This window comes from Megalobrama amblycephala, linkage group LG9 (assembly GCF_018812025.1).
Source record: "Megalobrama amblycephala isolate DHTTF-2021 linkage group LG9, ASM1881202v1, whole genome shotgun sequence".
NCBI lineage: Eukaryota > Metazoa > Chordata > Actinopteri > Cypriniformes > Xenocyprididae > Megalobrama > Megalobrama amblycephala.
The window spans coordinates 39,772,226-39,787,833 of NC_063052.1; the positions used below are offsets into that span (position 1 = coordinate 39,772,226).

At 33.1% G+C, this 15,608-nt stretch overlaps 2 protein-coding genes across 2 annotated transcripts in view; both read left to right on the top strand.

Moving 5' to 3' along the window:
* LOC125275880 (patr class I histocompatibility antigen, B-2 alpha chain-like) overlaps positions 1-15,608 on the top strand; it is a 135,887-nt gene that overhangs the window by 90,124 nt on the left and 30,155 nt on the right. Inside the window, exons 4-6 of the mRNA XM_048203185.1 lie at positions 13,421-13,654; positions 13,738-14,001; positions 14,397-14,675. Of these exons, the coding sequence (XP_048059142.1) occupies positions 13,421-13,654; positions 13,738-14,001; positions 14,397-14,675 (777 nt within the window). The remainder of the gene's footprint in view (positions 1-13,420; positions 13,655-13,737; positions 14,002-14,396; positions 14,676-15,608) is intronic.
* LOC125275888 (MHC class I-like protein MILL1) overlaps positions 9,179-15,608 on the top strand; it is a 31,692-nt gene continuing 25,262 nt past the window's right edge. The window contains exon 1 of the mRNA XM_048203193.1: positions 9,179-10,911. The gene's annotated coding sequence lies outside the window, so the exon portion shown is untranslated. The remainder of the gene's footprint in view (positions 10,912-15,608) is intronic.

Genomic DNA, 15,608 nt, shown 5'->3' on the forward strand with positions numbered 1-15,608 from the left:
GACTGAGATGTGAACATGTTTATGGGCACTGATGAAAAATTACTCATTCGTCATTCTGGTTCATTTTAAACAGTATTCATTCTGGCTCTATTCTGAAAAAAGTAGTAAAGTAGTAAAAGTTTTTCATTTTGTCCTTAACTGTTTCTAATCTGTATAACTTCTACTTTAATAAGAATGCTTAAATATAGCAGCTTCTGTTCATTATGTTTAAATTTGTCATGATCACCATCAGTTCCTGTCGGTTCCCGGACTACATTTCCCATCATCCTCTTTGCCGGTCACATGCACACACTCCACACCAATCACCTGTTGCCACATACAGCTTAGCACATCATCTGGACTATAAAGGACTCACACACACACCACCTCATCGTGAAGTCTTGTTTACTATTGTAGCATTTCTGAGCGTTTACTATCCTGTCTGCCTGTCTGGTACCGTTACTGCCTACCCGTTATCGACCTGTTGCTGCCTGTCTTGTCCCTTGCCTTGTCTGCTGTTCTGTGAATGCTATCTGCCTGCCTCGATCCACTGCCTGTACCCTGACTACGATTCTGCCTGTCCCTTGCTATTCCTGTTTGCTCCTGTTTGACCCTGCCTGTACGACCACGCTGACTTCTGTAATAAAGCTTGCACATGGATCTTACCTTGAGTCCCGCTTCGTTACACACGTTCCGTGTGATTGGCTGTTTGCCGCACGTGTCACACTTTCAGGTGCACGCACTTCAGAGTTAAAGGATTAGTTCACTTTCAAATTAAAATTTCCTGATAATTTACTCACCCCCATGTCATCCAAGATGTCCATGTCCTTCTCTCTTCAGTCGAAAAGAAATTAAGGTTTTGATGAAAACATTCCAGGATTTTTCTCCTTATAGTGGACTTCAATGGCCTCCAAACGGTTGAAGGTCAAAATTACAGTTTCAGTGCAGCTTCAAAGAGCTCTACACGATCCCAGACGAGGAATAATAGTCTTATCTAGAGAAACCATCGCTCAATTTCTAAAAAAATAAATAAAAATTTTATATATTTTAACCATAAATGCTCATCTTGAACTAGCTCTCTTCTTCTTCTTCTCTATTTGAATTCCAGCAGTGTAGACGCTGCTAAGTGTATTACTGCCCTCCACAGGTCAAAGTTTAAACTAAATTGTCATATACAATATGCTAGTGCAAGTATATAACAATTAGTTAAAACGTTGACCTGTGGAGGGCAGTAATACAATTCTAAAAGAGAAGAAGAAGAAGAAGAAGAAGAAGAAGAAGAAGAGAGCTAGTTCAAGATGAGCATTTATGGTTAAAACGTATATAATTAAAATTTTTTTTTTTTTAGAAATTGAGTGATGGTTTCTCTAGATCTGAGGTGTAAAGTACTTAAGTAATTTTACTTGATTACTGTACTTAAGTATTATTTTTGGGGATTTTACTTTACTTGAGTACAATTAAAAATCAATACTTTTACTTTTACTTGATTACATTTTTTAAGAAAAAAAAGTACTTTTTACTCCTTACAATTTTATTTACAGTCAAAAAGTACTTATTTTTGGAGATCATTCTATTTTCCCTTGCTATTACCATTGCGCTGATGCCCAGTTTAATTTAAATGTTATTTATTCGTTTTCGCATTCCATGAAATCGGTCAGACACGTTCATTGGTCCTTTGGAAGTGACGTCATGTCGCATCAATTACCACAAAGAATATACACTAACAAGAAGTGACACTCAATAGAGCGTTCCATTGCAACACCGGCGCCCTGCGTTTCCGGCATTTTGGTGTGAAAGCGACTTGCCAGTCCACTAGTTTCTATGGCAATATCAGCTGCTTTGTAAATAAATAAAAAAAATAAAACGTACATTAAAGCTGAAATCCAACCTGAATGATGAAAACACAGAATAAAATACTTTCACTAGTGATCATCAAATCCTTTTTACAGTTTATTTTGTGTTATTTGTGAATTTGTGTCTAAGTATTCAACTTTTTTCACAAAACCTTTGCTCTCTAGAAAAGTGTGAATTATGCGATAACGGACAAAGCAATGCATCATGTATTATAAGATCATTATGTTTGTAGCGTGATCCATTAAAACATCTAATATAGGCTATTTCAATTCAGACCTAGATATTATTATTATTACTCCACAAGTTCTGAAATATATTTTTCGCTGCAAACATGATGATCTTAAATTTATTAATTATTAATTTACTATTAATAAATGTGTAAAGTTGCATAAAATGGAAATACTCAATAAAGTAGGCTAACTATGTTCCCTTAGATGGTTGAATGGTTGGATTCCACAACTGGTAAAATAAAACATATATAAGACAATACAACATTTACTGTAGGAGCCATACAATTTACTGGTGACTTAATTTAAAAAAAAAAAAAAAACTGTTCTATTGCGCTTCTGATTTGGCAGTGAAATTCGCCGAATTTTGGGTGCGTAAGATGTGAAGGATTCAATGCTCCAGTTAGTATTTTCACCCCATAATGGCGGCCGCGCTACCGGAGCACCATCTAGTGACTGTTGCCTAAAAAGTATCAGAGTGTCGCCTTTTGGGTTCTATACTTTTTGTTGACCTGGAAATTAGAGAAATTATAACAGTCAATCAGTGGAAGAAAATGGAGGAAGAATGATTCAGCTGTGAACACAGTACAAAATCAGCCACAGGATCAAGAGCACCTGTGGCCAACAGTTCATCTGATGATTTTTTTGCTTTCTGTGAAACACATGAAGCCAGCAATGAGTTGGATGGATATCTGGCCTGTGTTTCAGACACCAGTGTTTCAGGCACTGCAGGATTACTTTTTAGCCCCAAAAGAGCTAGGCTTGACACTCACAATTTTGAAAATCAGGTTTTGCAACTTTGAGTAGCATGTTGCATACTGGCATTAGGTAGTAGTCTTATAGTTTGATAATTAAATACATTTAAACACAAACAGTTCTAAAGGAGGATAAAACTTTGTATGTGGTTCATTCACTTCATGTTTTTAGAGATTAAAAGCTTAAACAAGAATCTCTAGTTTTCATTCTTGCTGTTACTTTTACTTTTTTAATACTCAAATACAATTTTAATGTAGTACTTTTTTACTTTTACTCAAGTATGTTTCTGGCCAGATACTTTTACTTTTAATTGAGTAAAATTTTCACTCAATACTTGTACTTTCACTTGAGTAACATTTTTGAGTACTTTTTACACCTCTGCTCTAGATAAGACTCTTATTCCTCGTCTGGGATCGTGTAGAGCTCTTTGAAGCTGCACTGAAACTGACATTTTGACCTTCAACCATCTGGAGGCCACTGAAGTCCACTATAAGGAGAATAATCCTGGAATGTTTTCATCAAAAACCTTAATTTCTTTTCGACTGAAGAGAGAAGGACATGGACATCTTGGATGACATGGGGGTGAGTAAATTATAAGGAAATTTTCATTTGAAAGTGAACTAATCCTTTAATCACAAACTCTGGAACTCTAAACCTACTCTGAGTTTGTTCTGCTAGCTTTGTGCAACAGGCCTCTGAATTCATTAAGCTGATCTTTCCAAATCAAATGATACAAAAATTCACACACAACTGTTGTAGCCTTCGTTGTTCTTAAAGGAGAAGTGTGTGATTTCTGCACCACTAAAACAAACAGGGGTGTGTTTCCCAAAAGCATCGTTAGCCAACTAACATTGCAAGTTTCGTCGTTACTAACATAGTTCAACGATTTGGTGTTTCCCGAAACCATCGTTCAAACGAACATTTGCAAACTGCATGGCAAACTTGTGTGGTTGGAACGACAGCTCTCGAGCTGTGGTTAGAAGTGTAGTTTCCTGTTTTTATGACATGTGGACTTAATAAAATCGTTATCTTGAGCAAAATAAGCAAGATGACATTAAGTATAATGTATATCTTTAATTTAGAATATATACAAATGTCAATTATATATTTTAGTTTGTCAAGAGATCTTAAGCAACGTTTTTGACTGAGACTGCGCATGTATGTGCTCTGATATGTAAGAACAAGCATTTGATTTAATCTGGAAATAAAGCAAAATAACTGAGGAAAATGAGAATTAGTCCTCTAATGCCATGTGGGTAATTTATAGCAGAAAATCTAGCATTAATTCGATCTCAAACGGATTCATTTAAAGAAGTTAAAAAGAAGTCTTGCCATTGGTTGAGTCAGACATATCAAGATAGAGGGAATTATTATTCTGACATATACTTATACATTACACTCTATACCCAGGGATAGTCACTCAGTGCTGTTCCTGATGATGTTTAATTTATTTATTTATTTAATTATTTATTTTGATGTCCAGTCTCTGTGTACGTTTAACACATTGGTAACACATTGAATCATGACTCAAGACATTTGCACCTCATGTTCATTAAAAAAAGAGGTGGTCTAATAAAAAAATTATATATATACTATATATATATATATATATATATATATATATATATATATATATATATATATAAAGATAAATATATTTGAAATATAAAAAAAAAAAAATCAACACTGCATTTTTTGCAGTCTGATAATAAACTTCCTGCCTTTCAGGATTCCAGTGAGAGCTTTTATAAATTGCAAAACAAAAGCTTTTATTTGTCTAATGTAGTAAATCATATGTTGGAAAAACAGGATTAAGAACAGATATTGCTGATTGTTGCAATACTATTAGATTAAATAGTATGCTAAACTAAAATGTGATGAATGGCTATGAAATGCACCTGTTATGATGATAAATTATGATCAATTTAAAAAAGAATGTAAGATCATAATGATTTATAGAGAGACATTTGATACTAGAGCAAAGATGGACACTCTTTATACACTATATTGCCAAAAGTATTGGGACACCCCTCCAAATCATTGAATTCAGGTGTTCCATTCACTACCATGGCCACAGGTGGATAAAATCAAGCACTAGGCATGCAGACTGCTCCTACAAACATTTGTGAACGAATGGGTCGCTCTGAGGAGCTCAGTGAATTCAAGCGTGGTACTGTGGTAGGTTGCCTCCTGTGCAATAAGTTCATTTGTGAAATTTCCTCACTACTAAATATTCCACGGTCAACTGTTAGTGGTATCATAAAGTGGAAGCAATTGGGAACAACAGCAACTCTGCCATGATATGTTAGGCCACGTAAAATCACAGAGTGGGGTCAGAGCATGCTGAGGCTCACAGTGCGCAGAAGTCACCAACTTTCTGCAGAGTCAATAGCTACAGACCTCCAAACTTCATGTGGTCTTCAGATTAGCTCAAGAACAGTGCGTAGAGAGCTTCATGGAATGGGTTTCCATGGCCGAGCAGCTGCATCCAAGCCTTACATCACCAAGTGCAATGCAAAGCGTCAGATGCAGTGGTGTAAAGCACTCTGCCACTGGACTCTAGAGCAGTGGAGACGAGTTCTCTGGAGTGACCAATCACGCTTCTCTGACTGGCAATCTGATGGACGAGTCTGGGTTTGGTAGTTCCCAGGAGAACGGTACTTGCCTGACTGCATTGTGCCAAGTGTAAAGTTTGGTGGAGGGAGATTAAGTTTTATCTCTGTATTTTCAGCTGTTACTGACTGGAAGTGTAAGGAGGGAAATTATTACAGCGCAAACTTATTTGTAAATATATACTGTTTTCAGCACAGGGATCAGAAAAAATATTTTAGATTTTAGATGTGAGATTTTTGCATTTATAGTTTTATAAATTTACCTTTGTGAAGTGTTTTGATGTTTCAGTGTTTTAAGCTTCACAGCGGTCATGTGTTTTAATTCATTGTGTTTTGTTCCTGTAGCTCATGTAATCATGATGTTAGCAATGCCATTGTTTGATTTCCAGAGAAAACATGTATTGATCAAATGTACAGCTTGAATACTTTGTAAATCTCTTTAATAAAAGTGTCTGACAAATGTGCCTATTTGGAGAATGTGTTGTGTTCAATGTGCAATAAAAGAAATAATGATCCTAATAATGAGTGTGTGTGTTTATGTACTGGACATGGTGTAACATGATATAAACGGTAGAATGTAAATGTGGATTAAAAAAAGAAGAAAAATCAAATATTAACTTTCAAAAACAACCTAGAAAACAAGAATGTTTTTGGAATGTTTAGGAATGAATAGTAAAAAATGTGAATTAAAAACAAAAGTTTGGAGTATTTACAAGCAGCTCTTTGCAGCCCTTGTTTGAAAATGACTGAAACTCGCTCTGCCAGTTACTGAATGATTATAAAAAGCAGATGATCTGCTACAAAGCATTAGAAGGACCAAATATATTATGCAACGGTATAAATAAGCCTATCAGCAAATGTATTATAATAAACAGAGATTATATGAAGGCTGCAGTCCTGTTTGAATCTTGACATGCGGTCACTAAATGATTTTTAATGTTCATGATTTATGTTTATGCATAGCACTAATGAGTGTGAAGTGTGTTTTTTTATGAGAGTTTATATTTTAAAAAACTAGCCCTTCACAAATAAATGTATGTGTTGGATAATATTGTGTTTGCTGAACTGCTTAATGTCTCTTAACAGAAGATTAAACAGTTACTCATCTACAAACATTTACCCTTTTCATAATTCTGTGGTGAATGTTTTATGATCAATCAGATCTATTTATCCTCAAATAAAAAGGCAAAAAAAGATGTATTAGTTTACATGCACTTTTAATGAAAGTATGAAAAAACATACAATACAAAATAACAATACAAAACAAAAATATAATAGTAAATCATATCATATTACAAAGAAATTACTGCTTATAACATGGTTTTGCTATCAGTACAATGTAATAGACACTAAAAAGTTCTTAAATTAAGTTCAGAGGATACTATATCATTATTTTCAAAGTAAAAAAGGGAATTGGTCTTAAAGGATTATGATCACTATGTTGTTGTTGTTTTTGTTGTTGTTGTTTTGTAATGCAAAAATATACAAATATTTATATGAATATACAACTCACAACAAATAGAAAACAAATAAACATACATAAAGATATGTAACATAAAACAGGGCATGCCAGAGGCAAAATTACAACAATTTAAAGTAACAAAAAGCTTTATACAGTAGGTCTTTCTTGCTTTTTTCTTTCTTGATTTTGTCTAATGTAGTACCATATTGTTTAATCTCTTTTATAAAATGTTCAAAGTTTGGCTTAGCTTTAGTCCATTTTTTCACATGAATGTGATATTTTCCAAGTAAAATAAAAAGTTGTGTAAGGAAGCACATCGTTCTTTTGGAATCAACATTGCCCTGTACAAAAAAATAAAAAAAAAATACTACATTGTACAGATCACTTTGTATACATGTTCCAAACAACCTAGAAATGAAATTAGAAACATCCAACCAAAAGATTTTTGATTATATACAATAAAAAATGAGTTACAGATTCTTTGGCATTGCCACAAAATTCACATAAGTTTTCAAAATTCACATGGAAACGTTCAAGCGCATCCTTGACAGGGTAAATTCTGTGTACAATTTTATAGGATACTTCTTTAATTTTATTATTGATAAAAAACTTATTTGTTATTGACCATACTCTTTTCCAGTTAATATTTTCATATTTAGTAGACCAAAACACTGTTGAACAAGACAAATAGTTTGTTTTTAAAACATGTCTAATATATTTGTTATTGCATTTGTCTATTACTATATTAATATCCCCAATAAATATTGTATCACTACAAAAACTGGTTTGAAAATCAAAGTTTATAGGATAGATTCCAAGATTTCGTAATAGTGATACAACTCTGTCAGTGATATGCATTAAAGATAATATCATATTCTTTTGGCCTCACAGGAATCATAAATTTGTTGAGAAATTCAGAATATGTCAAGAGTAAATTAAGCAACTGACTATTCCATTGTCGTACCATGTCTGATTAAAGACTGACTTTTTTGTACAATATATCTTTGTTATTCCATATAAAGTATTGATGCAGTGAAAAGTTATGTTTATAGATTAATTGCCAAGCCAGCAATGCCTGCTTATGAAAGTTTGCCAGTTTAACTGGGATTTTAACTGGAAAAATTACATTTTAAAAGAAAATTAATGCCACCCAAAGAGTTAAATACGCTTTTAAAAATAAAGTCTCGAAAAGGGAGTTTTCGCATCGATGCCATGGAAGAACCATTTTAGGTTCCTCGAAGAGCCTTTCATTGAGCAGTTCTCAACAGAACCATATTTTCCTTAATCTGAAGAACATTTTAATAATCTAAAGAACCTTTTGTACGATGGAAATGTTTCATGGAAGATTAAGGTTCTTTATGGAACCATCAATGCCAATAAAGAACCTTTATTTTTAAGAGTGTACATCATTGGGAAAAACATTCCATACACTATCTTTATTATTAATAAATTCGATAATCAATTTTATCTTAAAAACATAATTAATTTTTTTTTTTTTTTTTTTACATTTTTAAAAAAATTGTAAAATTTAAAACTTCAAGGCCACCAAAGACTCTATTATTATTTAGAATATATTTCCGTAAATAGTGTATTTTCTTCCTCCAAATAAAATCATAAAGAATCTTATCTAATTCCTTGACAACATTGTTTGGAACATGTGCTGACATCGATATATATATATAAACAGTTATTTATGGACAGATCTCTCATAAGCCACATATTAAAACTGTTTTTAATTTTCTCAATAATAGGCTCAAAATTTAACCGGCTTCTTTGATTCGAATCTTTACACACCATTATCCCAAGGTAGCTATGCGACATTATCTTTAATTGGTATCCCACAAATTTCTTTCAAGAAATTTTCATTCTTTTTTTTTAAGAAATCTTATTCTTATTCATCTTTAATCCAGAGATTCCAGAAAATGTTTCAATACATTTAATAACTTCATCCAATTTGTCACTATTTTTGACAAAAATTGTGGTATCATCCGCTAATTGACTAAGTTTAATCTCTTTTCCAAACAATGATATTCCTTGAAAACGTGCTTTTTTTTTAATGCGCATGACTTGTGGCACGTTCAAGCTCAAACCGGTGCGCAAAATTTTGCTACGTTTTCCGGGTTGAACGACATGTTTCCTGGAAACGGTGTGCAACGGGTTTGAGAAACATTTTCTCTTGTTTGGTGGGTGTGTCAGAAATGTCAGCCCAATCAGCATCAAGATGTAGCCTATATAAACCACGCGGTATTAAAGAGACAGCTTGCACAATGGGTATTAGTGTAACATAAAATATTATAGGCCTACTTAGACCTATGTATTGTGAAGTGACACTTTCATAAACGTTTCTATACTCCTCTGATAATATAATGGTAAATATTACAATATCAAAGCACAACAACAGTGATCAGCAATAATGATAAGCCTTAATTAGAAGTTTCCACAAGTCCCTTCACTCGTTTGGGATGATCTCTTTTATTCTGGACGGCAAGGGCAGTGACTGTAACATCGAGCGTATTTTGTAGTATTAAACACCTATTTATACCGACTTCATCTGGCTCCGAAAATTCTTCAAAAAGAACACAAAGAATGTCCTTCTCAGCTGCCATAGTTGTAACTCATGCGTCATCAGAACAGGGTGTTCAACGCACCTCCGTTTCCGTTTAAAAACGTTGCAAAACATCCTTATCCCCCGGCCCATATCAAATCTCTGACAGGTACCGTGAGACAACTGGACTGAAGAACCGTTATAAAGCGAACGAATTGCTTTTTGAAAAGAATACCAAAACCAAAGAAGTCAATAACTTTGAACGTAAACGAATGTTCAGTAGTGTCAAACGCTTTATAGAAATCAATGAATAATATAAAAGACTCAACTGGGATAAGGTGTCTATAATCAATTAAATCTAAAATGAATCTAATATTATTTCCAATATAACAGCCTTTCAGAAAACCTGACTGCTCTTCATCAATTATTTTATTCAGATATTTCTTAAGTCGTTTTGCAAAGATTTTGCAAAAAAAAAAAAAAAAAAATAGTATCATTATTTAACAAACTAATTGGTCTCCAATTTTCTAAGAATAGTTTATGTTTGTTAGGCTTGGGTATAAGTGTAAATACCCATTGTTTTAGTGATGCGGGCATTTCTCCTAAATCAATTGCTTCTTTAACAGCAAGTAAAAAGGGTGCAAGATTAATACAAACATTTTTATAGAATTCCTCTGTCAAGTCATAATTTCCAGGAGACTTATTGTCTTTAAGACTATTTATACAATTTGTAATTTCCACAATATTTAATTCTTTATCACATAATTGTTTTGTAGTCTGATGTAATCTTATTAATACTTGTTTATACATTACTAAGAAAAAAAAAATCTGCATCATTTAGTTGATTATTTGAACTATACAATTTACTATAAAATTGATTAACCAAACAACAAATATCATTGGGATTATCATTAAGTCCGTTTATTAATTTGTTTACAGAAGTTATTTCTCTATTTCTTTTCTTCTAAACCAAAAAAGTATTTAGTATTTTTTTTCTCCTGCTTCCATCCATTTTTATCTAGACCTAATAAAAGCACCCCTAGCTTTCTCTTCATAAATATTATCCAGTTCATTCTGCAATGTAGCTTTAACAATACAGTGCTTGACATATTTTGGTTATTTCTAAGTGAAGTATATTATTTCATTAATTATTATTTTGTTTTCATTTTCTTTTTTCTTTTTCTTAATGGAGTATTTTTCTGAATATGGTCTATGTTGAATGTGTCTCTTTTTATCTGTTGGCCAATAGCGTTACTGCTCGCCTTATGACAAACCTTCACGACCAATAAAGATGTTTCTGTCAGTCTGAGATTCAGAAATAAAGTGTTGGACTCTTTCAGTTCATCAGTGAATCACTGTAGAGCTCGTCTGGAATATGAATGACAAACATGTTTCACACGATCTCGTTTAAAAACATCTTCTTTATAGCATTAGTCTGGATTATTTCTCACTCTTGTCTAAGTGATGCGCATCAAGGTAAGAACAGAGTCCATTTGCTACTTCTGATCCGCAGTTGTTACTAACAGTTATTGACAAACGAAACATTTTGAGATTGGTGGTTATAGCCTATTTAAAAATGCAGTGTAATAACCCAGACTCCCATGTTTCATATAATGAACCGATAATATGTTTACATTTCTCATAATAACGTAACAGGTCTCTAACGTTATTTGCGCAGTTTCTTTGTCGAATGAACAAAAATCGATGTTTTAATTAATGAGGAGTCAGTTTGTGCTTTTAGTGTTTCAAGAGAAAGTAGGTCACACGATGACCGTGTTTCCCAAACTCTTAAAACAAATGTGTTGAAAATGTGTTATTTTTGACACATGTTCTGAAATTCAACACACAAAATGTGTTATAAAATGTAACACATAAATGTGCAGCTTAAGTTAACACATTGATGTGGGGTTTTTTTTGTATGTACTTAACACAACTGTGTGTTAGTAAGAAATTGTTTAATATATGTTAATATAAAATTTATTACAAATGTTAGATCAATAAACAATTTGTGTATGAAATCTCACAGGAAACAATTAGACACTGCTCACTTACTGTTTGTTTGTTTTTCTTTTTAACATGGAATTAATGCGTTCAAATGTTTTTACTACAGTATAACTTGTGAAATAAGCATTTCAACACATCATACATGTTAAAAACCATTCATCAAATATTATAAAAAATATGTTAAGCAAAAAATCTGTTAAGCAGTCAAATAAAACGTCAAATATGTATGAAACAGTTTTCAACATATAATGTAGGCTACCATATTTTCTGAACTTATTCTCAAGTGTATTTCATTTTCATACAGAAAAAAATACTTTTAATTAACCTAAAAACTGTATTCAAAGAAATAAGCATTACACACTGTTGATGCATTCGCTTATAGACTTGGGTAAAGTTGGTTTTATATTCGCACATTCGGACTTCTGATAAATTCAGACTTAAATGTGCAATAAATTAATGTTTGCGAATTTTAAGCAGCGACATGATATTGACAACCAACGATTGTCAACTTACAACACAGTCGATCAAAATAGGCAAGTATTGTTTTAATGGCATATTTACTTGTGAATGTCCACTGAATGTCCAATGTAGTGTGATTAACAAGGCTATTGGATACGGATGTCCGAATGTGCGAATATAAAACCAACTTTACCCAAGTCACCTATAGGTCTCATGCTGCCTTCACGTGCTCTCTGAATTATCGTAATGTGGGTATAAATTGCACATCGCCTTCCAATTTCGAAGCTTGAATGTGATTAGCTCGTAATTACGACTTCAGAAGTGGGAATGATCAAATTTCCGATAGCACGTGAAAGAGTGTTTCTGATCACAGTAAATCTGCATGTCCTGTGAGTTTGTGAATGAATGCAGCCCTGTTACACATTTTCACATGAGCATAATTTTACATTTTTTGGACAGGTGATGACAGCATGTCTCTAGATTTGTAATAAGGTCCGTTCGAAAGCTTTTTCAGCATGCTCGAAGTCGGGTTCATTAAAAGTCAAATATTCAGGCTATTATTTTCTTTGCACGTGGTTGCCGGTCCATTACAGAATCTTACCTTTTTTTTTTTTTTTTTGCTTATAAGGCTCTGATCAGATAGGCACCAAACTATCACTCTGACCTTATTTTGAGTGCAAAATCATCTGTTAGATGTCTGAGCAGAGATTATTGATGATCTCGAGTGCTTTTCCAATTGTGGGCCAAAAGTGAAACAAGACTTCCAGTTTCCTTCAGAGTAGTTACAAGTAGTAAAGAATTTAAATCTAAAAAACGTATACACTGCACAAAAAAGAAAAAGAAGAAAAAAGATTTTCTTTATATTTATATAACAAAAAGAAAAGAAAAAAGTTTATTTTATTCTGAGTTAAGTTTATTCTGACAGATGTTTGTTTTTGTTTTAAGCTTAATGTTTGACAAAAGTTGTATAACTGTTCCTCAATATTTCCTCTTTCCATCTTGATCTGTACAGTTTTTATTCACTTCCCTGTTTTGTTTAGTTTTGTATGGATTTACAGCACTGGTCAACTACTGTTGTTTTTACTGTGCTTTAAAAATCTTATTTGATTTGATTTGAAGTCATGTGGATGACCCAAAGTGCTTAAATGATAAATATAGTGGAATAGAAACACATACATGTTTACTGGTATCAGCACCACACGTCCATTGAATGGACTGATTTTCATATTATTTAGTAATATTACAGCTCTGCTGGTGTTGTATAATTTGTGATGTCACCTGTGATAATGCATAAACCAGATGTGACAAAAGGCTTGCCATTTTTGACTGGGAACATCAAAGATTTTACAAGGTTTTCAACACAGCACAAGGCTTTAAAAATGTGCAAGGATATTACAAAAAAAAAGAAAAAAAAAGAAAAGAAAAAGTCCATTTTGATTTCATGGTGACTTTAAAGCATATCACTGGTGTGATGTATTCCTTGACTGGAAAACAGTGTTTTCATGTTTTATATCTTCCTCAGAGAAACACTTCCTGCACTACAAGTTTACAGCCCTGACTAAAGCAGACACATTCCCAGAGTTCAGTGCTGAGGTTGTTGCTGATGACAGACGGATCAAACACTTCAGTGATGAAGAAAGAGTCTGGATTCTGACTGAAGATGACCAGACTGAACCTCCAGATCCACCTGATCCTAGAAAATGGATCCTCCATCAGATCAGGACTCTGACAAACTGCACAAACTCACAGTGTTCTGGTGAGATTCATGATTTACTCTCATTCATTATCAGACATTATATTCACTGTAAGTTTGTCATGAGTGTTGTTCTGTGATTGTAGAGCTTCATGTTCTTCAGAGAATAATTGGCTGTGAACTGGAGAAACTTCCTGATGGAACAGTGAATCTGACTGTCTTTGATGAATATGGATTTGATGGAGAGGATTTTATATCCTTTAATTCTGACACTATGAAGTGGATTGATAAAAACCCCAAAGCCAAAGAAACTAAAGAGAAATGGGATCATCAAACAGGACGAAACCAGTTCATCAAGTATTTCTTCAAGAACTGCATTGACTGGATCTCAAAGTTTAACACTAAACAGAGTAAGTTCTGATCAGATCAGTGTGTTTGACATAAGTTCAGAAGGGTTGTTTCTAATTGATGAAGATTCATCATCATTTAGTGAAAAATAAATACTGTTGAGTTGAAAATGTAAAACTTTTGAGGACACATTCAGAAATGTTGAAATATTTGAGTGTTTTATATTTCTGTTTGTATCTGTAAATGAATCATCAGCAGCTCTTCACATTATGAAACACTTCTAAATTATGAAAATAAAGGAAAATATTTCAAGGTTGTGTTCATATATGCAAGTGTTTTCTATACTTCTTACATTTAATTGTGATCATTTACTCACAAAGTGGTTTTTTTTATGAATATGAAGAATATAATTTTTAACACGTTTATTTGTTAATTGCATTATTATTTTCTTCTCCAGGTTCTCCAGATGTTCACATCTTTGCAAGGAAAGCTCCTGATGATGACAGTAATCTGGTTCTGACGTGTCTGGCCACTGGTTTCTACCCCAGAGATGTTCAGATGAACATTAGATTGAATAGAATTAATCTTGAGGATCAAACATCTTCTGGAATCAGACCAAATGATGATGAAACCTTTCAGATGAGAATCAGTGTGAAGATCAACAGAAACCATGAAGGATCTTATGACTGTCTGCTCATTCACAGCAGTCTGACTGAACCAGTTTCAGTAGAATGGGGTAAATATCACTATAAATTCAGACTTGAGTAATTATGTGAAGAATGGCTTTCATACAGTAGCACTGCTTTTTCATGAATAACAGATGAAATTAAAGTGAACATGATAACACTGATGTTGCTGTCATAAACAATTACAGTTCAAGTGCCTTGACGCACTTTCAATATAATAGTTAAAAATGCATTTACAATGTTTGACTTTTTATTTATAAATTTATTTTGTTTTCAGCAGGAAATTATACTGACATTGAACCAGAATCTATATGGCCATTCATAGTAGGACCGGCAGCACTTATAATTCTAGGTCTATTTCAAGTTATAGCTGTGATTATCTGCTGCATCTCCTAAAGAAAGTTCAGAAGGTGAGTTCTACATATTGAACTCTGTTGCTTTAAATGTCTTGATTTTAAACATCCTAGTTTTAAAGACATTTCAAAATAATGATGTTTTGACAGTATATACTGTATGACAGTAGAAATATGAGCTAATTGAGATTTCAATGATATGTTTTGTTTTTGTTATTTGAAATTTATTTTGATATTATTTGATGGACATAAGCAACAAGTCGAGATCCATAACAAATGCGAATTGTGACGTGAAATCTGTTTGTACTCAAGATGAAGTTTTTATATAATTTACTGTATTTTTTTCTAGGTAAGATGAGCAGAAATTCTGATAAAAGTGGAAAGAAGATGATGATGAGAACCAAGCATGATCCTTCACACCTCGAGTCCAGTGTTTTCCTCAAGAGTTCAGTGCTGATGGATTTACAGACTGAACTGAACATTTTGTGGTTTATTAGAAATGCTATTTAATTAGTTTTATTTGTCAGGGTCTTACTGAATAAAATTGCTGGACAATTATGAGCAGCAGATGTTCTGTTTCTCTGTATATTTGTAGCATATGTTCCTGGTTTGTCCTTTTTTCTTTCACAC